This window comes from Dipodomys spectabilis, unplaced genomic scaffold (assembly GCF_019054845.1).
Source record: "Dipodomys spectabilis isolate Male_0828 unplaced genomic scaffold, ASM1905484v1 ptg000163l, whole genome shotgun sequence".
Lineage (NCBI taxonomy): Eukaryota > Metazoa > Chordata > Mammalia > Rodentia > Heteromyidae > Dipodomys > Dipodomys spectabilis.
The window spans coordinates 11,068,267-11,094,100 of NW_024870840.1; the positions used below are offsets into that span (position 1 = coordinate 11,068,267).

Sequence of the window (25,834 nt, forward strand, 5' to 3'; positions counted from 1 at the left end):
TGCACTATATGATAAAATCTTTATTCACTCATTTGAAGAGCTTTCATTTATAATTAAAATTTAGATGAAACTCATGTATTAACAAAAATGGTAATTTAAAAATAAAAATGCGGGGCTGGGAAGGTAGCTCAGTGGTAGAGCGCTTGCCTTGCATGTATGAGGCCCTGGGTTCGATTCCTCAGCACTACATAAGCAAAAAGAAAAAAGCCGGAAGTGGCGCTGTGGCTCAAGTGGTAGAGTGCTAGCCTTGAGCTGAAGAGCTGAGGGACAGCGCCCAGGCCCAGAGTTCAGGCCCCACAACTGGACCCAAAAATAAAAAATAAAATAAAAATAAAAATGCTAGGACATTCTCTTGAATTCTGAGGGCAGTGCCCAGGCCTAGAGTTCAAGCCCCACAACCGACCAAAAAAAATGCATTCTAACTAGACACTTTTATTCATGTATTTGGCTGAATTAAATCAGTCCATGTATCTAGTCTGTTTAATAATAATTTAATAGATAATTCTAGCTAGTTTAGATACAGAGGGTATTTGCAAGATTGACTGCCACCCTAGTATTATAAAGTCTAGGCACTTGATTATTCCAGATATTTGCTGTTGTGTAATGTTAAAAATATCCAGTGGAGTGTCCACTTACTTAAGTGGATCCACAGTATAATCAAGATCATCAACCTGATTTATAGAAAGTGTGAGAATTTGAAGTAGCTCTACTGAACAAACACATTTTCAAACTTGAAATGAGCTTCCTTATGACACAATAACAATGACTAAGAAATAGAACTTCAGAAAAGATTTCACAGGAAAGCAAATTAGAATGTTCTATATCAAAACTACAATCACCATTGATCAGAAAGATAAGCAATATTTTCCAAGTGTCTTCCTGTGTGGCATACACTCTAATGAGAAAAATAAGTCATGCGTGTGTTGGATAAGAAATAAACAGAATTTATACTTATTGATCACCTGTCATGTTCTAGACACTATAGTAGTACAATATAATTTAATCTTGCAGTAGCCTTAGGAGGTGGTTATTGAAAATCTGAATTTACAGATGACGAAGTTGACATCAAAGAGGTGACAAAGCCAGGGAATTGCAACCCTTGGATTTGAAGCCAGCTAAATTTAATTTCAAAACCTGATCCCTGCTAGAATTCTGTAAATACAAACTGTGGTGTGCACCATGATTCCCTACATAGTATCACATCACATATCCAGCATCACCAGAGAAGGTGGTATTCTGCCTAACATGAAGAAGTCAATATCATAACATCCTAGTGCTAATGTTCATTTCTTTGGCATTTGAATATGACTTGAAGTTGGAAACCAGAAATGTTGTTTGTGAAAAATCATGTGTTAATATGTTCCAAGAACTGAAAAGACTGACCTGGGATAAATTTAGAAAATTTCATTTACTTGTATTTATATCTTAGTTAAGATTACTGGATAGGTTTCAAACTACATAACTGCTGGGGATTTTTTTTTTTAAATTGGAAACTGGTTTCAATAAATGTAACTAGTTATCTGAGCTTGCTCAGACCCTGAGCTGAATCATATTTATAGGAGAGAAGATAAAAGCTCCAAATCTCCTTCTAGTCTAATAAATATTGTTTACTAAATAAATACCTGGCATTGGAAATGTATAGGTTGGGGAAGGGCAAATAAAAATGCTGAAATAAAATGGATGAGAACATGGAAAATTTAATGCTAATTCCTCATGCATCTCCATTGTTCATCATTTTATTCTATCATCCTCTGAGATTTTAAGGAATAAATATTATAAATGCTCATAATGTCAGAATATTATTAAACCCATGTATGGCACTGAACTTGGTGAGCATCCAAAGTTAGACTTTAGAGACTGAAAACACATACTAAATAATATATTATTTCCCCTCCCTCATTATAAATTTACCACCTATTAATTTCATTAAACATTTCTTCCCCATTTCAAGCAAAAAAGATTTACTCAGACTTCTTAAAACATAATTTAGGCCACTTGAATCATATCACATCTTTTCAGGGCATACTTCACTTGTAGTTCTTACAGTAATACTTTCTCTAGTATTAATTACCTGGTGGTTTGGTAACAAGCATATGCCAGTTGATATACTATGACAATTTTAGGAAATATACCAGATTTAATATTAAGCCCGTGAGAATAAATAGAAGCTCCTCCTTCCCTTGTGTTCCCTTCCTCTTCCATGGTACGGGGGTTTGAACTCAGGGCCTCAGGCTTGCTAGGCAGACACTCTACCACTTGAGCCTGCCTCTAGCCCCTCACTTCCTTTTGAGATAGGGTCTTACTATGTACTTCAGGCTGGCCTGGAACTTGTGATGTAGCTCAAATCGGGCTCAAACTTGGAATCTTCCTGCCTTGGCCTCCTAAGGGCTGAGATTATAGCATGTCACAATACCTTCGCATCATAACCTTCTTAAAGGGCATTTGTCTTTGTATGCGTACAGTATTAAACACAGTCTTCTTCATGGTAGGACAAAGTGAGGGCTAAAATTTAGTGTATAAATACATGGGTGAAACTCTGTATTCTGTTGTGCATGTCTCTTACTATCTCCATTTCTGTTGTTAGGAAAATTAAGTTAGCTAAGATCAAACAGTTAGCAAATAGATTTGTAGTTTGAATTCATGTCTGTCTCTTGATTTCACCCTGTGATTTCCCATCCAGTACCACAATGTTATTTGTACAGTGGTGACATCTTCATTCATGTTCATCATCCCTCTAGTTAAACCTAGCCTTGAATGGAAAAGTCTGAAGACCAGTAAAGATGTGATTCACAATTGGCCTAAAGACCAATTGGAATGCTACATGTTATTATATAGTATATAATTAGTCTGTAATTAAGAGCTAAAAGCTAAGTCACAGACAGAGCCAGCCTTTGTCAATAGTAATGATTCTTTGTGGCCTGAATCTCTGATTTCATTTTCTTTTCCATTGTAGAAAACTGGTAAATAAAGAAAGGGGATGAATGGCAATAGGAAAGGCAGAAAGACACAACTACAGATTTGTTAATCAGGATAATGCTCTTCAAGAGCAGCTTTGCCTGAGTAGCATTTTTGATATTTGCTCTTTCTTTTTCATAATGTTTATGACATTTTTATGGTTTTGTGGTACCGTGCTTGAGGCATTTTAGAACATTAGAATAATGTACAATGTTACTTGAGTCTAACTGTGTTTTCAGTGCCTAGGTCACCATTCTGAAAGAGAAGCAATGCTAGGTCTCAGCTTGAACATTGGAGGCACTTATTATATCACTGGACAACTATCCTATCTTTGAATCATATAGTTTATTAAGGAAATAAATTTTCACCTTCATATTAATAAAAAAATTTGCAAATCCTACCACCTTCCTGAAATTATTAACATATCTGAAAAAAAACTATGTGGCAATATATTTTACTAGGATGGTTCTTTGGTTCCTGGCAAACTCCTCAGTATTGATTAGCATTTCTGCATGGGAGAATAGAATATATGTGCAGTCATAGAGCTAATATCATATTGTATCATTAAGCCTGTGGATTATGTTCAAATCTTCACTAATATTTTTCTTAAGATAAAATAAAAAACTTCTAAATTTCAAAAAATATTATTTGGCCTTTTAAAAAGTTATCATTTAACAAACATGGGACCCAGACAAATTTTTCATTCTTCTAGGATAAGAGCAATAGCCAAAGTACTTTGACAAGGGTCTCATTTAGACTCATATATTCTTATTTGATTGCAAACATGGTTTGCAATAATGCCTCTTAGCCACCTAGATGCTGGCTCCCATAAGATCATCCTCCAAGTTTCCTGCATACTATATAGTGTGGCATGTTTGTTTAAAAGGCAAATTTTCAAGTTCTACCAAGAATGCTGATTCAGTAGAACAGGGGCAGGAAGGAGTCTTCCTTTGCCACCAGTGTTGGAAGTTACGCTGGTGTGGGTGATCTGCAAACCATACCCTGAGAAACCCTCCATAATGTTCGCAGTAGTGACAGGGAAGGTTTTTGACTCATTCAAAAATTACAAGGATGGTAAGACTTTATAAAACTTCTCAAATGTGCTGATTGAAAATGTCAAAAAAAATTTACCAGGCATGTGTATATGTGGGTGTGTTCACTTTTTAGAAACTCCCAACCTTTCCAGTTTCTCTTGTGCTCTATAGAATGCTTATTATGTTGTAGATCTTGCTATGGGAGATCAGGATACATCTGATGTCAACTCCAAAGTAATATACCCATCTCTGTAAGCACTACTCATGTCCCTCAGGAAAAAATCAGTATGCTTGGATCTTATTTGGGAAGTCCCTCTTCAGGTAAGGATTTGATAGGAAAACATATCGGGGTGGGGGGGATGATTGAGAGGAAGAGGAGAATGGGCGTTTGTGGTTGGGAAGTGAGAGTATCCCCATCCTCCCATCTCAGCTGACCATCATGTTCTTCCCAGACCTATGCCCAGGATTTCCAAGTCTCATTCAAGTTTCATCGCTGCTGAGAGACAGCACAGCTTGCCTATAGAGCTCTAGCATTGCTGGCAACATCCTGTAAGTGTACCTCATTTACCCAGCTCTATCTCTGCAAAGACTCAGCTGGTTCCCTGACAAAGTATGTGCTTTTTGACCCACATCTGAGAATCAGGCAAAGTGACAAAGGTCATGCCACTGAAGATGTAACTTACTGTTATTACAATTTTGATGTTTCTTTAACATCATGGGTTTTTGGCATTAATTGTGACTTTTAAAAGTATTGCATCAAAATACTCTGTATTTCGATGACAGCTGTTCTGTACCTCCTTAGATTCTGCTTCTTAGGTAAGTTCCTCAATCACCTCATCATAGTCCCTGGACTATAGGTATTTATCCTGTGATATATTTAGACTTCTTGCTAAAGAAGATAAGATTACTTATCTTAAAAACATTTTCAATTATTATGTCAATTGTCTCTACTTATTTAAACATGAACTCTTAGCCAAGGGCTGGCTGGTGGCTCACTAACTACTCAGGAGTCTGAGATCTGGGAATCGTGGTTTGAAGCCAGCCTAGGCAGGAAAGTCTGTGAGGCTTTCATCTCCAATTAAACCAAAAAAGCCAGGGCAGAACTGTGGCTCAAGTGGTATAGAGCTAGCCTTGAGCAAAACAAAAAATAAAAACAACACAGGAACAGTGCTTATGCCATCAGTTCAAACTCAAGGCCTAGCACAAAACCACAAAACAAAAGAAAACAAAACAACATGGATTCTTGAGAACTTATAAATTATCTGTAGAAATACAGTTCAAGTCTTTGACTTTTTTAGAAATGTTAATTTTTTTGGTATGAGTATTACTGTTATTTTTAGATTTGTCTATCTGATCTGACATAAACTACCAGTATTAAGTAAAAACTTTGTAAAGAAGGTTTGAAATTACCTTCTTCTATTATTCAATGGCATGGTAGGAATATATATATATATATATATATACGGCAATATATTAACTAGTGACAGCAAAACCAACTCTGAGAGCTACTCTGCTAGGTAGTATGGAATATCAGAAGGCAAGTGACACACAGTTCTTGTCAAATGCTACTTACAACTTAAAAGTTGTTAATTACTTCGGGCAGGATAAATGGGACATTATACCAAATGAGACACCATAGTGTAGTAAGTTGTCGAATTCAACACAAGTTTGCAGTGCTTCATAGTGAACTCAACGTTAACTTGAAACTTCATTTAGTGTTAACTGACATCATAAAATAGTATATGGAGAAAATTCACTATTTGCTAAATCAGCATACTTAATTGATACTGTTTTCAGGTCAGCGTTGTTGAATGTGAGAGTGAAAGGAAATAATTTGTAGTTACAATTATTAAGATTAAACAAATTATCTAAAGAACTTGATCATTTTTCTGGCTGTTTCTGAAGCACATTCATTATAATATAGAAAAAAGTTCCCTTACTTGTGGCCTCTCCATTCATTTCTTCAAGTTCAGTATTGATGCCAACATCTATGGAATTCATTATTTTGTCAATCTGTGAGAAATAAAAGCCATGTAAGTGAATTTTTAAACTCATTTGAGTATCACATTTAAAAATAACTTTTACGTTTCAGGATCATATGTTCTTGGGTCATTGCATTACTACAAGATATAGACCAATAGGAAAAGAATAAAAAGGAAATGAATATCTTTTGGATTTGTATTTAAAATATAAATTATGCTTCTTTAAACTAGGCATGGTGGTACATATCTGTAATCTTAGAAACCTAGGAGGTAGAGATATCCTACCTGACTCTGAAGCCAGCCTGGGCAAAGGTAAAAAGACTCTATTTCAAAAACAAAATAAAACAAAGGGTCTAGAAGCCTAGCTCAAGTAGCAGAGTGCTTATCTAGTATGTATAAAGCTCTGGGTTCAATTCCCAGTAAAAATTAAATAAAAATAAAACTCAAGCTTTAGAACTGGGTTTGCATGTTCTCCGCATTTCTTGGAATGAAGTTTGTGCTCAGATAAATAAGTAAATTAAGAACTAGAAGTTTTTAAACTCAGAAAGGGACTGGGCTATTGGTGTACCAAGGAAGCTCTCTGGAATCCTGCTTCTTCTATCTGAGTGCATGAATCTCATTTGCCCAGTTAAAGTGGCAGATTTCAATTTGCAGGCATGACGATCAGAATCCAGTTTTAACTAAGTTGTTTGGCCAGACACAAACTGGCTTGTGGCATCCAATTACAAGAATATGTACATGAAAACAACTAACTTCTGAAAGGCAATATAAATGTATTAGTCTTGTCTCCAAAAAAGGATTCTAAGAATGATTTCAAATGTATTCACAGAGCTTAAAAAATACAAGAAATGGATCATCTTTTTAAATCCACATATTAGCTTAGAATTTAAATGTGTCTATCTAATTCATAGCCATCTAGAGTTTAATCTCTTTATTCCTCTTATTAGCAACCTGAGTAAGACAGCAGGTTTCAGAAAGGACAATGAGCATTACTTAAATGTCCCATTTTGTTCAACCTGAAACAGATCCAGACATACCAAGTGATTTTCCCAAATAGCTCAATTCAGACAGTCAATATCAGAACCATATCTATTTCTAGTTCTCAGAATACTATAGTGACCTAATGTGCTTTTAAACCAAATCCAACTGGCACAGCCTTTTGAAAGACAAAATGTGACAAAGTAGGATGAAATATCAATAAAGACTGTGGCCCATTCTTTAAAGAAATTCAAGAAAAGAAGCAATGAATTTTATTATTTCATGATGTAATTCTCCCTAGGGGCAAAAGATGATATTTCATAGTCTTACAAAAGCACTTGCTTTAAAAATAATTCTTTCTGATTAAAGACATTATCTTTAAGTAGACATTGTTTTTAAGTTGGAGCTACTTGGCCCCTATACTTTTTTCTTTGTTTCTCTGATATATATAAAAGGAAAATACCAAGTGTTATTTATTTATGATATATGATATGATTCTTGTAGAAAAGTCAGGACCACTGACTTTACCATTCATATTAGAACTACAAGAAGCTGTTCTGAAAAATATGATATCTTAAAGAAAGGAGATGAGTTACATAGTGTTTAGCAATTATCAAATTGACACAGAGCAAAATGTAAGATTTCTCTAGAATTCTCAGTTCCAATGCCTGGGAAGGCATGATGTGAACAACATCTTATATCTCATAGCTAGTTATTACTTCTGCATAACATAAGTTTCTATGCAGACAATAGATTTCTCCACATGTGTGGAACTGTTTATTTTTATACTTGCTATAGAAGAATCATTTATTACCCATAGAACCTTTTCCCTTCCAGTTATATATATTTGTTAATTTCTTCTTCTTTAGCTTCTAAAAGACTTAAACAGCTGAAAATCATTCCCTCATACCTCCCTCAACTCCAACGTCTTTAAAAAAAATAGCAAGAATATCTGGCCTTACTTCTTCCCACTCAGATGTGAAAGATGGTGTTCTTTCTGAAGTCTCTTTAGAACTGTGTTCCGCAGTTGAAGATTCACTCCAGTTAACTCTTGATGCTTTCTCCTTTGAAGGGTAGGCGATGAGATCAGAATCGGATTTAGAGACATTTTTGGATAAATGCATGTCGATCAGGGCTTTGGGCAATGACCTTATTCTCCCCAGAGTGCAAGCTCTCTCCACAAATCCTCCTGTGTTCACAATCCACTGGTCCCCACTCCGGGATCCACTCCTGGTTGTTCTTGTACCAACGATGGTGTGGTTCTCTAGTGGATTGCTTCTTTTGTGAAAAATTGTTCTACTGACCACTTTGGGTTTAATTTTCTTTACCAAAGGTTCTGAGCTCTTTTCTATTGCAGTCTGCTTAAAAGGCAAAGGACTGCTTGCCGAACTGCTTTCATCTTGTCCTTCTTCACATTGCTCTCTTTTCCCATACAGATGGAATGGATTTTCAGGGGACTCACAGGCTGGAGAGGATCCATGGAGAAGGCCTGCAAATTGCCCAGGATCATATTCTTTAGGGGGATCATTGGCTTCCTGTTGAGAAGGGTCCTCTGCAAAAGGAGAAAAGGTGTCAGGATACTTGCTTGTATAGCACTCCAAAAGCTACCATACACACACAGTACCTGTATGAACGTGAGCAACATACAGACATTGGATTTATTGCTACATTGCAAGACTTTTACTTTAGAGAATGGCCTTTACTCTGTAGTGCTGCGCATACAAAATGAATGTATATAGGTATGACTTAAATCTTCCTGAGTTACAAAAGATTTGAATAAGTGACCTTGTCAAAGCCTATTTGTTCATTCAATGAATTCTTAATGCTCCATGAAGTAGGATAGTCACATTAAAAGCCTCCATAGTACATGATCGTCACAGAATAGTAAGGCATCAGCCAGATGAGTCAAAATTGCACATGATGGTACCCCTTTTGCCCCATTCCCAGCCCCCTCAAATCTTGCAAGAAGTACAATTAGAAGTAATTTAATGTTAGCAATCCTGATGGTATTATTTTAAACATAAAATTAAGAATAATTCTATGACAATGTTACGATCTCAACAAAAAGAGTTTGTTCAGACCTAACAAGGGAAAATGCATTTGTAATATCATTAGAAATTAAGACTGCTATGTAAAACTGATATTGAGTTATTAACACAAAACTATCATTTTCTTTCTTCTCTGAAATAGCATTAGTTATTTTCTCATTTCTTTAAATCTTTGGAATTGTAATGTAGAAAAGAACCCAAAGAAGAGAAAACATTTTCATTGCTTTAGGGTTTTTTTCCTGAGATAAAACATAAATTTTCCTCTGAGATTTAAAATGCATTATACTAGACAAATCAAAATCCCTATAAATTGGAAAGGAAGGGGGTCTTTAAAAATGGTCAATTATAAAAGGCAGGAAGATGGTAGATAAAAGACAGCTAGCATTTTCCTGTGTCTACAGAACACTGAACACCAGGGAGTGGTGGGTGGAGCAGAAAGGCAAGACAGGGAAACAGTAAATAGAAGGCAGTTAGAAGCCAGATGAAATCCAGAAATAACTGAATTTTAGATTTATAAAAGGAACAATAGAGCCTAACATAGAGCACTAAGCAAAATGGTCGGGAAGGGGAAATTCCTCATTTGTCAGCAATAGCTGCAAGCAAAAGAAAGGAAAACATCAGGGAGCTGGATAGGCACCTTGCAAAAGTAAAGATGAAGGGAGCAGAGCAAGCATATTCTAGAGAAGGAGCCCCTGCCCTTCCTAGCTTGATTACTGGTGTATTGGAAGGAAATCTTAGAAAAGCCTTCTGGCTGGAGAGAGCAGAGGACCCTGAGGCTTTTATCTTCAACCCCAAAGATCTCTCCACTGGAGAATCAGTGTGGGCCCAGGACATTGGTTGCCATGTTGTGACTTAGATTTATGCACACGTATTCTATTTGGATAGGAACTGCATTGCAAAGGGAAACCACCAGCAAACACACTGGGGAAGCTGTAGCCTGAACTCTGGTGTGCGTGGGGTTAATCAGAAACCCATGCCTAGTTCAGCCTGTCCTGACTTCTTGGTTTGACTGCTTTGTACTTCTCTAAAGGGCCTGAGAATGTTGGTGGACAATAGCTGCTGCTTAGGAATTATACAAAGCTCTCCCCTTTCCTTTCTTCTCTTAAATAGTATTAGTTATTTTCTGATTTCCTTAGAAACCCAGAGAAAGTATCCCCTGGCTCCCCTGGGTCTCCTGGCTAAGTTGGTGGTAGTAGTTTGAGGGGAGCTTCTGAACTCCCCCTATCAGGTTTGAATATGGAAAAAAAACTAATAAGAATTTATCATCTAGAAGGAAAGACAGTACTAAGCTCAATTCAAAAATAGTCCTTTCTAGTCTTGTTTGGATTTTAGAGAGGAAAAACATCTGGCTTCGTAGGAAATAAAGTGAAAACAAGTCTGAGATGAGGTGGGATGGGAATCCATCCTATTCCTTCACCAAGCAATTTTACCCTCCCTCTCTCATGCCTTCCCTCCCTCCCTCCTTCCTTTGTATTATTTTGTTTTTCTCAGTACTTAATTTATTTTGTTCTATTATTGCTTATAGTTTCATCTCTTAGAAGTTGCTCTTTCCTGTCTTTCTTCTTCATGTTTCTTTTCCCCATCGCCCATCTTATTATTTACTAATACCTTTGGCCTAATAATTTTTAAATTCCTAGTTCATCACACAAGTATTCTACTTCCTTCCTTTTATAATCTTATTGCTTATAGTTAATACTTTCATTTTTTAAAACTAGCTTGAAATACTGGATTTATATTTAATATTTTTTATTGCCATCCACTTTCTGTCCTCTGGGTGGAAGTGGAAATTGTAACTCTAAGAGAAGGCTGCCAACTAAGAAAAGACCCTATTAAAACTGAACACAAGTCAAAAGTGACATGTATTCTAAAAAATGGACAAAATATAATCTAGAAAAGCAAGAAATTTAAAAGCTCAATGCGGTGTTGGTAGGTAGCAGGTAGCCACAGGTGATGGAGAAATGTAATGGGAACAAAAAATGGAACATGAGATCACTAGGTCTCTGAGAGAGAACTTTCCAGCCAAACAATATAGCTTACTAAGGTCATAGAATGTCACAAGATGGTTTGGGGGTTCTTTTCTTTTTGGGTACTCTTAAATATTGGTGAAAGGATTCATCCCAGCCTGAGGTGAATCAACAAACAGTTCCTGAAATAATAGATCTTGAACTAGAGGTCAAATGAAATTTAGTAAACTTCTCACAATCTGAGGCTGACTTTCTCTCCTGTAAGTGGACTTAACAATATCTTTGAAGAGTAAGCCTATTATGCTTCAATAAGAACTTTTGCCACGGTAAAAATAATTGTCATTCTCACCCTAGTGATGACGCATTTTCATTATCCACATCATGTTATAGTTAAAATGTTGATAATACAAATTACAATAGAAACCTTAAAAGCCAGAAAACAAGGAATGTATCTATTGCAGGCCCTGAGTAAAAATAACTGCCAATCAAGACTACTATTCCCAGCAAAGTTTCCTTTAACATCTGTGAATAAATAGTTTCCATGATAAAGCACAAACTGAAGTAATTCATGATCAATAAACCGGCACTGTATGCATATCTGAAAAAAGAGACTTTGATCCAAAATTAGAAAGAGATTAAGTCATTACATATTAATCAAGGGAACAACCCATTAAGAAGTTATAATGACTGTAAACATAGGCACTGAACACTGGTATACCTAATTGCATTAAAGCAACTATTGGTAATAAAAGGACAGATAGGGTCAGATACAATAATAGTAATACTCTTCTATCTTAGAAAGATACATCATCCAGATGGAAATTTAACAAAGAAACTTCAGATTAAACTTCAACACAGATCAAAGGAATTAATAGACATCTACCAAATATTAATATTAATAGGCAACTATAGAATTTAGATGTCCATAGAATTTATAGATGTCTATTAATATTTTATACTGTGGAATACACACTTTTCAGAAACCCATAGAACTTTCTCCAAAATAGATCACATTTTAGGCTATAAAGGATGTCTTAAAAACATACAGAAAAGTTAAATAACTTTATTTTTCTCAAATCACAATGGACTAAAATTAGAAATCAATAGCAAGAGAAACTATATAAGTATGGAGATTGAACACTGCAGTTCTCAATGATCAGTGAGTTGTTGAAATTGGGAAAGAAAATTTAAAATCCTTACAATGAAAGTAAAATTAAAACATAATTACTAGGAACTTCAGGTCACAGCAATGACAGTTCTAAGAAAGAAATTTCAGGTTATGAGAGTTTGCATTAAAAAAAACCAGAGAGATCTCAAATAAATAACCTAATGAGTAGGCAGAAAAAAATAATAAAGATCAAGTTAGATCTTAATTATCTAAATCAACGAAGCAAAAAGTGAAAGAATATAAAGAATGCAGTATGAGGAGGGGTTAGTTAAAAAAAAGAAAGATAAACAAGATTGACAAAGTTTTAGCCCAACTAACCAAAAAGGGAGAAAACCCAAATTAATAAAATTAGAGATGAAAAGGGATACTACAACATATATCAATGATCTAGACAGCCATTATGGAATATTTTGAAAATATATTCCAATAAATTGGAAAATCCTGAAAAAGTGAATCAACTTCTATATTTGTATGATCTTCCATTGAAGTAAAATAATATAAACAATCTAAACAGATCTACAATGAGCAATGACCTTGAAGTATTACAGTAAAAGAGAAAAATCCCAGGACTAGATGATTCACTTCAGAATACATTCAAGAATAGTTAACACCTTAAACTATACTGTAAGACAGAAAGGAAGGAATATTACTATACTCATTCTATGAGGCCAGTAGTACCCTGATACCAAAACCAGATAAGCATCCTCACAATAAGAAGAGAAAATTATAGACTACTTTCCTTTATGAACATAGATTAAAAATATTCTCAATGTAAGAATTACAAACTGAACTCACTAACACAGTAAGATGATGATACATCATGATCAAGTTGGTTTCATTCTAGGAATAAGAGGATGAATGGTTCAACATGTAAAATTAAGAAATAAACCACATAAATAGAATCAAGGGTAAAAACTCATGATCATCTCCATATATACCAAAAACTCTGACAAAATTCAACATCCATTCATAATAAAGAAAAACTCTAAAGAACCTAGAAATAGAGGGTTATATCTCAATATAACGAAGGATATATACAAAAAACTATAGTTAATATTATCCTAAAGGGGGGAAAGCAAAAACATGTCCTTTAAAATTGGACAAGGTATCCAATCTTTTCTTTTATTGAATATAGTGCTTGAATTCATATCCAGAGCAATGAGACAAGAGAAAGAAAAAAAAGATATAAATAGGAAAGAAAGAAGTTAAATTGCCCATTTGCATATTATATGATCCTATACTTAAAAGATTCTAAAGTCTCTACCAGATCCTTTTACTGCTGAGAAACATTTTCATCAAAGTATACAAAATAATATATTAACCAGCAGCTTTTTCTGTATAGTGACAATTCACATGTGAGAAAGAAATCTAGAAGTCAGTACCATCTAAAATGGCCTAAAATACTAGGAACAAGCTGAGTTGAAAGACCTCTACAATGAAAACTATAAAATATTGAATAAAGACATTGAAGAAGACATAGACTTTCTATGTTAATAGATCAGTAGAACTGATGTTTTGAAAAATGGCTCTATTACTGAAAGTGATGTACAGATTCAATGTACTCTCCATCAGATTCCAATGTTATTCTTCACGTAACTAGGAAAAAAATCCCTAAAATTTATATGCAAGGAGAAAAAGAGAAAAAAAAAAAAAAAACAAGAGTAACGAAAGCAATTGTGAGCAAACAAAGTAGGGCTGGAGGTATCACAATATCTGATTTTAAATTATTGTTATAGATCCATAGTAACAAAAAATAGCATGGAACTGGCACAAAAACAGCGTATGCTGACTAATGATAGAGAATCCATAAAAAAAAACCTATGCAAGTAAAACCAGCTAATTTTTGGCAAAAGTACCCAAAACATACATTGGAAGAATAAACAGCCTTTTCAACAAATGATGCTGGGAAAACTGGTATTATATGTAGAAGACTGAAACTAGATTCTTATCTCTCACCCTATATAAAAATCCATTCAAAAATGGATGAAATAGGACCTACAAGTTTCAAACAGATGGTTTTCTGAATATTACTCCAACAGCTCAGGAAATAATGGCAAGAAGTGTCGTGTGAGATTGCTTAGTAAAATTACCAGAGTGAAGACAGAACCTAGAGGATGGGAGAGAAATTTTTGCCAGCTATTTATCATGCAAGGGATTAATATCCAGAATATATAGCATTCAAAAAATAAACTCAAAAGAAAAAAATTGCCCAATCAGTGAATGGTTAAGTGAATTGGAAAGTTCTCAAAAGAAGTACAATTGGCCATTAAATCCACACACAAAAATGTTTAACACCTTTAGACATCGTATTCTAACATCTGTTATCCTGGAATTTATATTACACTAAAACAAAACAAAATAACAATTTAGGACTGATTTACGAAGAGGACAAGTAAGGAAGCTCCTATTTGTGATTACTTTCAGAATTTTGGAAAAGTGTGCCAACAGCATTAGAGCTATGTTTGTTTGGCATATATAGTTCTCCCTAAAGTTACACTAACAGAATAGGAAATAAGATCAGGCATTTTCTTTCTTCTTCCTAGTTGACTGGATAACCCATAGAGCTTTACAACATGAACAGGTGGGTACGGATGGCAGGCATGGTAAGCAACAACAGGAAGGAGGAATTCTGAAATAAGGTAGTTTAAAATTTCACTTTGAAAATTGCTGAAGGGTAAAGGGATTGAGTTTGAGTTTGAAAGGAAAATTGAGGGGTCATCTCAGTATCATGAAAAAAGATGCAATAAAAAGCCACCAAAAAGGGTTTCTGTACTTAAAGATAATAAAACTATGTAAAAGAGGGTTTCTGACCATATTCATTATCTAGAATAATGAGAATTTTAGGGATTTTATGTTATTTAAATTTTCTGTGAATAATATCATTAGGTTCTGACCTCCTCTATGTTTTGACAAAAATGACCATAACTACAAACTGAAAATGCTTCATATTGTCCAAGTCCTGTAGTCACAAGTTGTTACTCACCTATGCAAAAGTGAATTTAATTGTCAGCCTATTAGGGTTTTGAATAACCCCAGGATAGTGAATTATGACCTGCCTCTCTCAATGGCCAAATTGTAAAGCTTAATCAAAGAAAACAAGTTATAAACCTAAAAAGCTGTGTGAAGGCAGATTGTAGCTTATGGCTCCATGGTACCACACTCTTCCCTGCACCTACTTTTCCCTGCTAACTCCCACTATGGCCATGCACCTAGAATTCTCAGTGGGGCAGCAGAAATCATATTTGAAAGGCACTTGTGCATTTGATCCCTTGTTCTTAGAACCTTGCCATATGTGAACAAACCAGGCTGGATTGGCATACTCAGTTGTTTTAAATGTAGGTTTTATTATTTCTCAGGTATGATGAAGCTCTAGATCAGGAGGCAACTGTCATTGAAGAAAAATATGGACTGCTTTACCCAAAAATCCAAAAAGAGAGGCTCACCGCATAGTGCAGTGGGAGATGGTGGGAGGCAACCAGGTGACAAGCTAGGGCAAACAGGAGGCAGAGGGAGTAAGGAGAGACCACTAGATAAGAGACTTTATTGTAGTTTCTGTGGGGAAAAAAACCAGAGCAGAGATAGGCAGATTTAAGATTGATTAGTGTGAATAATTTCAGCGGATTCTGGAGCATAAAGACTGTCCCTTGGTAGTCAGGGTAGATGAATCATAGCCTAGAATATGGAGCCTGTTAAAGAAGGTAGTTAGGGGTTTGTGCTCTGGATTGGAGGATCACATATGGAAGGCATGCTTACAAGTGAGTTGTTCACTGTTTCTGGCAATGAATGGCAGTCCCTCCAGGATCAGCAAAGCTTCACGATGTCACAGCTTATAAACAGAACCAAGAAATACGTGAGTGAAATAATGTAAGACCAACCAACCTTAGGCTGATCTGTCTCCTGACCAGGATACATCAATGAGCACGCTAGGATGAGCTGAGTTGGCCCAGACCAGAAAAAAAAATAATATGCCCAGAACCAGGAGCTAAAATAAGGGCTTTTAAGTTTGAGGTCAGTTGTTATGTGTTAATAAACAACTACTTCAATTGAATTCTCCTTAATTAATACATTCCTTAGAAGAAATGCTGGTAATGTTTATGCTTTTGCATCTGGAAAATCATGAGAATAATAGTATAGATCTAAAAGCTGTGAACATTAAATAAGGTAATACATGTGTCTTAGTTCATATGAGCTGCTGTAACAAATGTTATAAATTTGGTAGCTTATAAACAACAGTTCTTCATTATTTCTCATAATTCTAGAAGTTGTGAGGCCCAAAGATCATGACACCAGCAGATTTGGTGTCATATGAGGACCTGATTTCTAATTCACAGGCATTACTACCTGAACATGATTGATGGGATAAAGGAGCTGTGTGGCGCTCTCTTCCTCTTATTCTTCTTCCTCCTCCTATTATTTTTTTTTTTGGCCTGGAACAATATTTGAATTCAGAGCCTTGTTCTTGCTCAGTTTGCTTGTTCAGCTGAAGCTCTACCACCTGAACCCTGCTGTTAGTTAGTTATTTTGAAGATGGGGTCTAGTAGACTTTTCTGCCAAGTCTGGCTTTGACCCTTGCTCCTCCAGATCTCATCCTTCTGCTGGTTAAGATTAGGTGTGAGCAATTTTCTTTTGTAAGAGCCACTAATCACATCCATGAGAGACCCATGAGGTCCCCACTCCTAACACCACCACATTGCAGGTTAGGATTTCAACATATGAATTTATGGGGGATACAAACATTTGGATCATAGCAAAGTAAAACAGTTGAAACAGTGCCTATTGGATAGAATAACAAATATAACAAAAATTTAAATCTAGATTATTCCATTTAAATAAAAAATATATAAACTAATTTGTTAATGATTGTTATTCTGACAGGGTAATCATATGAGTTTTACTCTTTCGTTTTTGTTCATACTTTGAAAAGTATATGCTTTGGCAAGATTTTGTGTTTGCTTACTATTTCTTTAGATGCAGTGGAGGCATGCTATATAGATCATACTGTTTTCATTACTTGCCTCAATTAATTTCACACTTCTCTCTTGATAAGTGGATATTTCATGCCAAGGTAAAGGAGTAAATTTGCATGAATTCCAATCTAATGGTTATTCAAAACATTATTAACATTTCAAAGAAATTTCAAAGTATCCAGTAGTAAGTAGTCCAATGTCTTATTCATCTTTACCCATAATCCTTACCACCTAAGTAAATACCCAAATAACAACAAAATTCAAAATGTCACGTTTAGGATTAAAAACAATTTGTAAGAAAAGGTAATTTTTATTATAGACCATACTTTTTGTTTACTTACTTTATGAAATAAACCAATAGAATCACCCTCACCCTCATAAAAAATGTGTGAGATAAAAAAACAAAATGACCACATAATAGCAAAGGAAGAATACCTGATGGGTCATCCTTTTAAAATAGCTAAACATCAAATATCATGGCCCTAAATTGGATGGGCAAAAACATGAGATGCTATCCAGAAAACAAACCAAAGCAAAAAGATTGGAGGTGTGGCTTAGGTGGTAGAGTGCTGGCTTAGGCAGGACAAGGCCGTGAGTTCTAACTTTAGAACTATAAAACTTTGGGCTGGGAAGGTGGCTCAGTGGTAGAGCGCTTGCCTTGCATGCTCGAGGCCCTGGGTTCGGTTCCTCAGCACCACATAAGCAAAAAGAAAAAAAGCCAGAAGTGGTGCTGTGGCTCAAGTGGTAGAGCGCTAGCCTTGAGCTGAAGAGCTGAGGGACAGCACCCAGGCCAGAGTTCAGGCCCCACGACTGGAACCCCCCCCCCCAAAAAAAGAACTATAAAACTTAAAAGGACAATTTGAGTCTTAAGTAATGGAACTAAAACAAGAGATGGCCATCCAATTCCATTCTCTTTTTGTTCCATGACAATTCTGTCCTGATGTCATTAGATGAGGAGGAAGGAGATACTGTCCACACCTAAGTGGAGATGAGGGCTTGCAATGGCCTGGGGTTGGGTAGCAGAGTCTGAGCACAGCAATCATTTTTTGGAGGCAAACCAGCACAGCATGGTGGAGTCTAACCAGGGTTGGGAGGAGTTCTTGGGCTCTGAACCGCCAACCTGGGATATTCCATCAGGTGAACACCTCCCAACAAATGTTCAGATTGGCTTGCCACAAAATATTATTTATTGCAAAGAGAAAAAGAATAACTATACAATAGCGAAATCTCGGATTTCTCACTCAAATAATCTTACTCAAATAATCAAGATTTTATCATTGATAAAAGAACATACCAGAAGCGTATAGCACTTGATAAACTTCAATGAAAAAATTATAGAATCATTTCTGGATTTTCCTGCCAATTACATATAACTTGTGTCCAGTCATGAAGAAATGGAAGTGTGTGGGATGGTCTACCCCACAACTGGCCTCTAATCTTCAAAAGTGTGAAGGTGAAGGCCAGAAAAGTCAAGGTGAGGCAGGAGGAAACTAAAAAGATACTGTGATTAAGTGTAACACATGCCCTGAAATGGATCCTTCCATTGTTTTAATAATGTATAAAGTAAAGCTAACGAAACTTGAATGAGTTCTGAGAAGGAGGTACTAGGAATGCATTAATGTTATTTTTCTGATTTGGTTGCACTGGGGGTGTGGAAGAATGCTCTTGATAGTAGGAAATGTTCATGGAAGTAACAGTTCCCAGCATGGAGTCCAGTCCTGAAGTCTCCAGGTTTCCAAAAGCTAAACACAATCTTTCAGACTAATACCGAAATAGTACTGGTCCTTTTCATTCTCAGTATCTCAGGACATAGTGGGGTTGTCCAGAGTCTATCTGATGTGTTTCCATATTGGAAATTTGAGATGGCTCTATATCTTAACTGGGGGAATTCACATACTTTCATTTCTTGTTGAAAGAGCAATGTCTTATGTTGGACCTAAAGGAAACGGAGGATATAAATGTCACTTATATCCCTGCACCACATTGTGAAGAACTAAGAACAGGAATGTCATCTGAGTAGATCTAACAGGAATGCCAACAGAGCGGCTCTAACGTCCCACTTCAAAGGAATGTTTAGTCTAAGTTTTGGATAGATATCATTTATTAAGTCAAACGTGTTCTCTTCTAAGGTTGCTGTGAATTTTAATCATGATTAGATGTGGAGTTTATATCAAGTGTTTTGCTGCACCTGTTGGTTATGTAATTTTCATTCTTTAATCTGTTAGTGTGAATGACATTTATAAATTTTAAAATGTTAAACGTTAAATATTAATGGGATAGTACAGAAAAAAGTGTGGACATAATGAACTTTTAAATTTTCTTTTTATATCCTTGTACATTTAGTTTGTTGGTGCCTTCAGGTTTGCACATTTACTTTCATGAATGAAGCAGGTTTCCAGCTTTACCTTTCTTCTGATTGTTTAGTTTTTTGTTTGTTTTTTTGGTTTTGGTCATGGGGCCTGAACTCTGGGCCTGGGCGCTGTCTCTCAGCTCTCCAGCTCAAGGCTAGTGCTCTACCACTTGAGCCACAGTGCTACTTCTCTGCTTATATGGTGCTGAGGAATCGAACCCAGGGCCTCATGCATACAACACAATCACTCTACCACTAAGCCACCTTCCCAGCCCTGACTGTTTATTTCTGATAGAAAAGATTCTCGTCCATTTTGAATTATTTGGGGAAAAATCCGTCAATTCTCTGTATAAGTTTGGAATTACTTGTTTCTTGAAAGCTTTTATATTTAACATTAAAATATATTCTTTGAAGGAAGATTTTAAATTAGTCATTTAATAGGTGTAGGGATCTTGTGTTTTTATGTCTTTTCCAAGTTTTAATTAGCTATCATTATCCAGGATTTCACTATTTCTCTCATTATTAAAAATCATGAGTGCTAGGTGGTTCATGTTTTTCCTTATTTTTTTGAATTCTTAAAAAATTCATCATTATACAACAAAATTAACAGGACTTAAGAAACAAAGGACTTCCACCCATCTGGTCGAATCACTACTAAATAACCCCCATGCTGCTGATCACATGTATGGTATATATGTGCACACCGGAGGGAAACCAGGAGGATGACACAGAACTAGAGGGAATCAGGGAAAAACATACAACAGCAGGACCCATCAATTGTACCTGGACATTGACCAAAATGAACTAAGCAACTCAATGACAGCGAAGGGAGGGAGGGAATGAGTGGGAAAGAGGGAACAGCTGATGCTATGCAAAACAAAAGAAATGTACATATCACCCAATGTGGAAGAAATAACTGTATTGCAAAGCTCATAGAACCCATAAATGTTATAGGCCATGATAGACAATTTTTCCTATGAAAGTTAGAATGTGTTTGTGACTTTAACTAAGCTTCACTATCCCACAATACTGTGAAATTTGGGAAAGTATGTAACCACTTAATCACAATAAAAAAATTTGAAAAAAAAATCATCATTAAATCCCTTTTCATTCTTGATATAGCTTATTTACATCTTGGTTTTTAAGAATTTTTTTTTTACTAAAAATGCATCAATTTTTAAATTGTATCAAAAATTTTGTTTCTGACTTTCTAGATTTTTATCATATTTATTTTCTATTTCACTTATTTCTACACTTTACTATATCCTTTTCCTACTTTAGAAATGTGTATTTAAATTAAAAATATTGGGAAAATATCTGACAATTAACTTAATTATCTTGTTTTTAGAAAATACAGTATTATTGTACATTATTGACACATGCTAAAATCTCCTTACAGCCAAGATTGATTTCTATCACTCTTTCATGAGATCCATGTATTCTCTGAATGTTGGCTACAAAGCTATATGCATTTTATCAGCTTTTTGTTAAATGTGCTGTTAAGGTCTTCCATTGACTAAGGAATGTTGAAATCTCCTATTTTAATGAACTTACAAATTTTCCCTATAGTTGTATTAAACATATATACACATTTCAGTTTAAATGCATATATGCTTAAGTTTTTATTTTCTGGTGAATTGAACATTGCATAATTTCATAATGTGCAGTATCCTTCATATGCCTTCAAGGTTAAAGTCTATTTTTCTGGCTTCTGACATTGTCACCCCAACTTCCTCCAGTCTAGACTTCTCAACTATAATCTCTTGCTGGATTTGGTTTTTTTAACATCCTAACAATCTCCTTTGATCAGTGAATTTAGGTAATTTATGATTGATTGATTTTTGTGACAGTTTTGGAGCTTGAACTCAAGGCCTTATACTTGCTTGGCTTTCTTGCTCATGGCTGCCACACTACCACTCAAGCTAGGCCTCTAGTCTGGAGATAGAATTTTGCAGACTTTTCTGCCTGGGTTGGCTTCAAACTGTGATTTTCTAGGGCTCAGTGTCTTCAGTAGCTAGAATTACAGGTGTGAGCCACTGATCACCAGCATGATTATTTATATATTTAAAGTTGCTTCCATTTTAGTTTTTGATATTTTCCTTTTTGGTAATGGGAATTGAACCCAGGAATTTGTACTTGCTAGGAAAGTGCTTTGCCACCTAGCTACACCCCAGCCCTAGATATAATTTTTTATGTTTCATATTCTTTTCCTTCTTTCCTTTCTTTTCCTCCCTCCCTCTCTCTCCTCTCTCTCTGTCTCTGTCCATCTCTCTTTGTCTCTCCCTGTCTTTCTCTGTCTCTCTGTCTGTCTCTGTCTGTCTGTCTCTCTCTCTCTCCCCAACTTCCTCCAGGCTAGTATTTTTCCTCCTATGGATGGCTGTAAATTTATATATTTTATTTGTATTTTTAAGGTACTCTTACCTATATTTTACCATATAATTTTAGTTTAACAAATTCTACACTTAAGCAATATTTTAGTTACACCCTTCATAAATAATTTAAATATTTTATAGCCCTTTAAATCGAATTACCCTATCTAATAAATATGTCTGCCATGTTTTAATTCTTTCTTCTACCTTAATAAATCAGAAGCTATTATTTTACTCAGACCATTTATTAAAATTTACATCCATGTTTACCACTTTATTTAGTTACTATTTCTTTCTTAGATTAATCAGAGATCATTTTCTTTTTTAAAGTAATCTTTGAGATTTTCCTTTGGTACTGGCCTGGTAATAAATATTCTCAGTTTTCAACTACAAATGGCTTTATATTTTTCTGTGGCCTCTACCTTCCCTTCTCATGGCTGTCATTGTATCTGCTTTTCTTATGAGTCATTCATCCTTTCTCTTTGAAAATCTTTTCTTTGAAAATATTCTATATGTCTTTCAATTTCACAATAATGTGTCTTGAAATTGATTTCTTTTTATCTCTCCTTCTTGGAATATAGTATATTTTCCAGACATATGAACTTCTGTTTTTATCAAGTCAGGAAAAAGACTCAGCCACTACTGATAAAATTTTTCTTCTATATTTTCTTCATTCTTTTATCCCCAATCTCTATGAATAGATTAATGTTTTTCATTCCATCCTTCATATCTCTTCACATCTTCCATATTTCTACCTTTTTGACATTTTGTGATATACTTTGACTTACAGAAATTTAAATAGCTTCTAATTGATCACTTAGCTCATCAAAATGTTCTTTATCTGTACATAATCTTTGTTAGCCTGTTTGTTGGCCTGTTTGTTTTAGAGTACTGAGAATAATTTCAAGTGCTATATTTTTCAGATCTACAGTGCCATATTTTTTTCAGATTTGTCTGCCATTTGTTGTTAGCTGTTGTTTTTATTTGTCTTCATGGTTAAACAGTCTGTTAAACATTTTGTGTATATCATAGCAGTTCTATATCCTGTTTCAGCAACAATATCTATGTAGTCATTGGAGGCTAAGTACGTGTTATTTTTGCTGATGCCTATTTTCACTGGTTTACTTTTCAAGGTGGTCAAAAATCATTCACATTCGGGCTGGGTATACGATGCAGTGTTAGAGTGTTCGCTAGTGTGCACAAAGCTCTGGATTTGATCCTTAGTGCTTCATGAGAAAAATAATTTATTATTAAAATACTGATTTTAATCTATGGAAGCTTGTCAATCTGTGGGAAGGTTTTCTGCAGAGATGATTTATATCCCTTTAAGATTCCCTAGATGGTCTTGGCTCAGTCATCCAACATTATCACTGACCCAGGGAACAGTGTCCTAAACAATAGTGCTATTATTAACATCTCAACTCATAACAACACTGACCCTCTTGTCTTCTATCATAGTGTTTAGAGGGCAAGGGTTGTTACAGTAGACAATGTCTCAAAGAAGATACCCTATTTAGAGTGTTTTATTTTTGTGCTGCTGTGAAAAGATCTCCTACAGCCCTTAGATTGGATTATACTTTAAGCAAAATAATGTTAATGTAAAATTGTGTATTCATAAAAGTTTCATATGAAAATACAAAATTTATTAGCATCCCAAAGTTTGTTTGTTTGTTCTTTTGTCGGTTGTGGGGCCCTCAGCTCTTCAGCTCAAGGCTTCCACTTCCAGCTTTTCTTTTCTGCTTCTGTGGTGCTGAGGAACAGAACCTAGAGCCTCATACATGCAAGACAAGCACTCTACCATTGAGCCACCTTCCCAGCCTACTAGAATCCCAAAGTTTTTGATGTGACTCTTTAAATGATGTGTGCCACACTGAAGGAAAGTCATCAATAGATTACTCTGTCATATAAACTTATACATTGTAATATGTTTTGCAATTCCGCAAGATAGTTTCTATTCTAAAATAAAACCTTACAAATGGGAAATCTCAGATAAAGTTTTAATAACCAGAATATACAAGAGCTCAAAAAACTTCAAAGAATCAACAACAGAAATAATAATTGGACAAAGCAGCTAAACAGACATTTCTCAGGAAGAAGTACATATGGCTAATAAACATATGAATAAATGCTCAATATCTCTGGTCATAGAGGAACTGGAATTCAAAACAACATTGAGATTCCATCTCAGTTCAGTAAGAATGGCCTTCCTCAAAAATATGAACAGCAACATTCTTTCTGATGGAGGCATAGAATTCCATTGTGTATATATACCACATTTTCTTGATCCATTCATCTACTGAGGGGCATCTGGGTTGGTTCCATATCTTAGCTATGGTAAATAATGCTGCAATAAACATAGTTGTGCTGGTAGCTTTAGTGTGGTCTTGTTTGTAAACATTAGGGTAAATGCCCAAAAGTGGGATTGCTGGGTCATAGGGGAGCTCTATGTGAAGTCTTTTGAGGAACCTCCATACTGCTTTCAGAAAGAATGACATTGCCCCATTTGTTAGGAAATGGAAAAACTTGGAAAAAATTATATTAAGTGAAGTAAGCCAGGCCCAAAGAAACGTAGGTCCCATGGTTTCCCTTATTTGTAATATCTAGTATATGTATGAGTCAAGCGGAAAAGGTCAGATAATGTGATGTCAGGAAAATGAACCCTTAGATGTGTATTTTAATTTTTTTTTCTTTCATGCATGTGTTTCTAACACATTTATAAGATTATCTCTTTGTTGCTTTGAATGTCCCTCCTCCACAGTATAACCCCTGCTTTCACTATATTTGATGTCAGTATAACTTGTGGAGGAGATGGGGAAAAACCAGTTGTTTAAGGATACAGGAGGACCTGTTGCAACAATGAGAAGTACAAGTTGTCATGTCCAAAACGAGCTTTACAACGTTGGTGCGGGGGGGGGGGGGGGGGGGGGGGGGGAAGGAGAAGGATTGGGATTAGGGGGGGAGGGGGGAGGCTGGGAAGGGATGTGAAGGGTAAACAAAGGAGGAGGCTGCAATGCTTGGTAAGAAATGTATGCATTATCCTGCCCATGTAACTGTAACTCCTCTGTACAGTATGTTCACAAATAAAATAAAATTAAATTTAAAAAAAAAAATATGAACAGCAACAAATGCTGGTAAGGATGTTGAGGGAAGGTACCTTAATACGCTGTTGGGAATAAAAATTATTTCAATCACCATAAAATCAGCATGGAGATGCCTAAAATGATAAAACCTAGAGTTATCCTATGATCCAGCAATACCATTCTTAGGCATTTATCCAAAAGACTGCGTGCCAGGTTACAACAAAGGCACCTGGCAAACTCATGCTCATTACATCACAGTTCACAACAGCCAACTTATAGAAATAGACCAAGATGCACAACAATGGAATGGATCAAAAGACGTGGTATAAACACAACGGAATTGCGTGCAGCCATCAGAAAGAATAAAATTGTGTCTCAGGGATAGGGATAGATTTGGAAATCATCATACTGAGAAAAGTAAGCCAGGCCCAGAATGACAATAAGCATGTATATTTCCTCATATATGTAGATCTTTGATCCAAAATAACAACTTCCTATAAAATCACACACAGAGTCATATGTTTATATACATAATTTAATTGACTAAAGTATAGCATATACAAAAGTGAATCCTTATGTAGTAAACGTTTTGAACAATCAATAGTTTAACAAATGAGTATCAGAAACTGAAATGAGAATGTGTAAGAGGAGGGTAATGAGAAGGAGGGTAGATGAATGAAAAAGGGAATGTGGAACAAATACAGCCAGATACGAATGCACATACATAATGAAGTGGAATGTGTAAAATGTGTCTGAGGGCGGGAACAGACAGGATGGGGGGGATGGGAAAGGTGACTCTGCACAGAAAGCATTGGACATTTAGATGGTCACATTAAATTGTAACATCCTTACACAACCTGTTGAAGTTTAGAAAAAATCAGGTTAATATGCATATGTTTCGATTTATAAAATCAATAAACTATTCTAAAATTGTATAAA

General features: G+C 35.5%; 1 protein-coding gene across 6 annotated transcripts in view; it reads right to left on the bottom strand.

Annotated features, from left to right (window-relative positions):
* The window catches only part of Anks1b (ankyrin repeat and sterile alpha motif domain containing 1B), a 946,206-nt gene that overhangs the window by 429,838 nt on the left and 490,534 nt on the right, over positions 1–25,834 (bottom strand). For all 6 annotated transcript variants that reach the window (XM_042693313.1, XM_042693310.1, XM_042693314.1 and 3 more), the window contains 2 exons: positions 7,912–8,501; positions 5,930–6,002 (listed from right to left, as the gene is read on the bottom strand). In XM_042693313.1, coding sequence (XP_042549247.1) covers positions 5,930–6,002; positions 7,912–8,501 — 663 coding nt within the window. The remainder of the gene's footprint in view (positions 1–5,929; positions 6,003–7,911; positions 8,502–25,834) is intronic.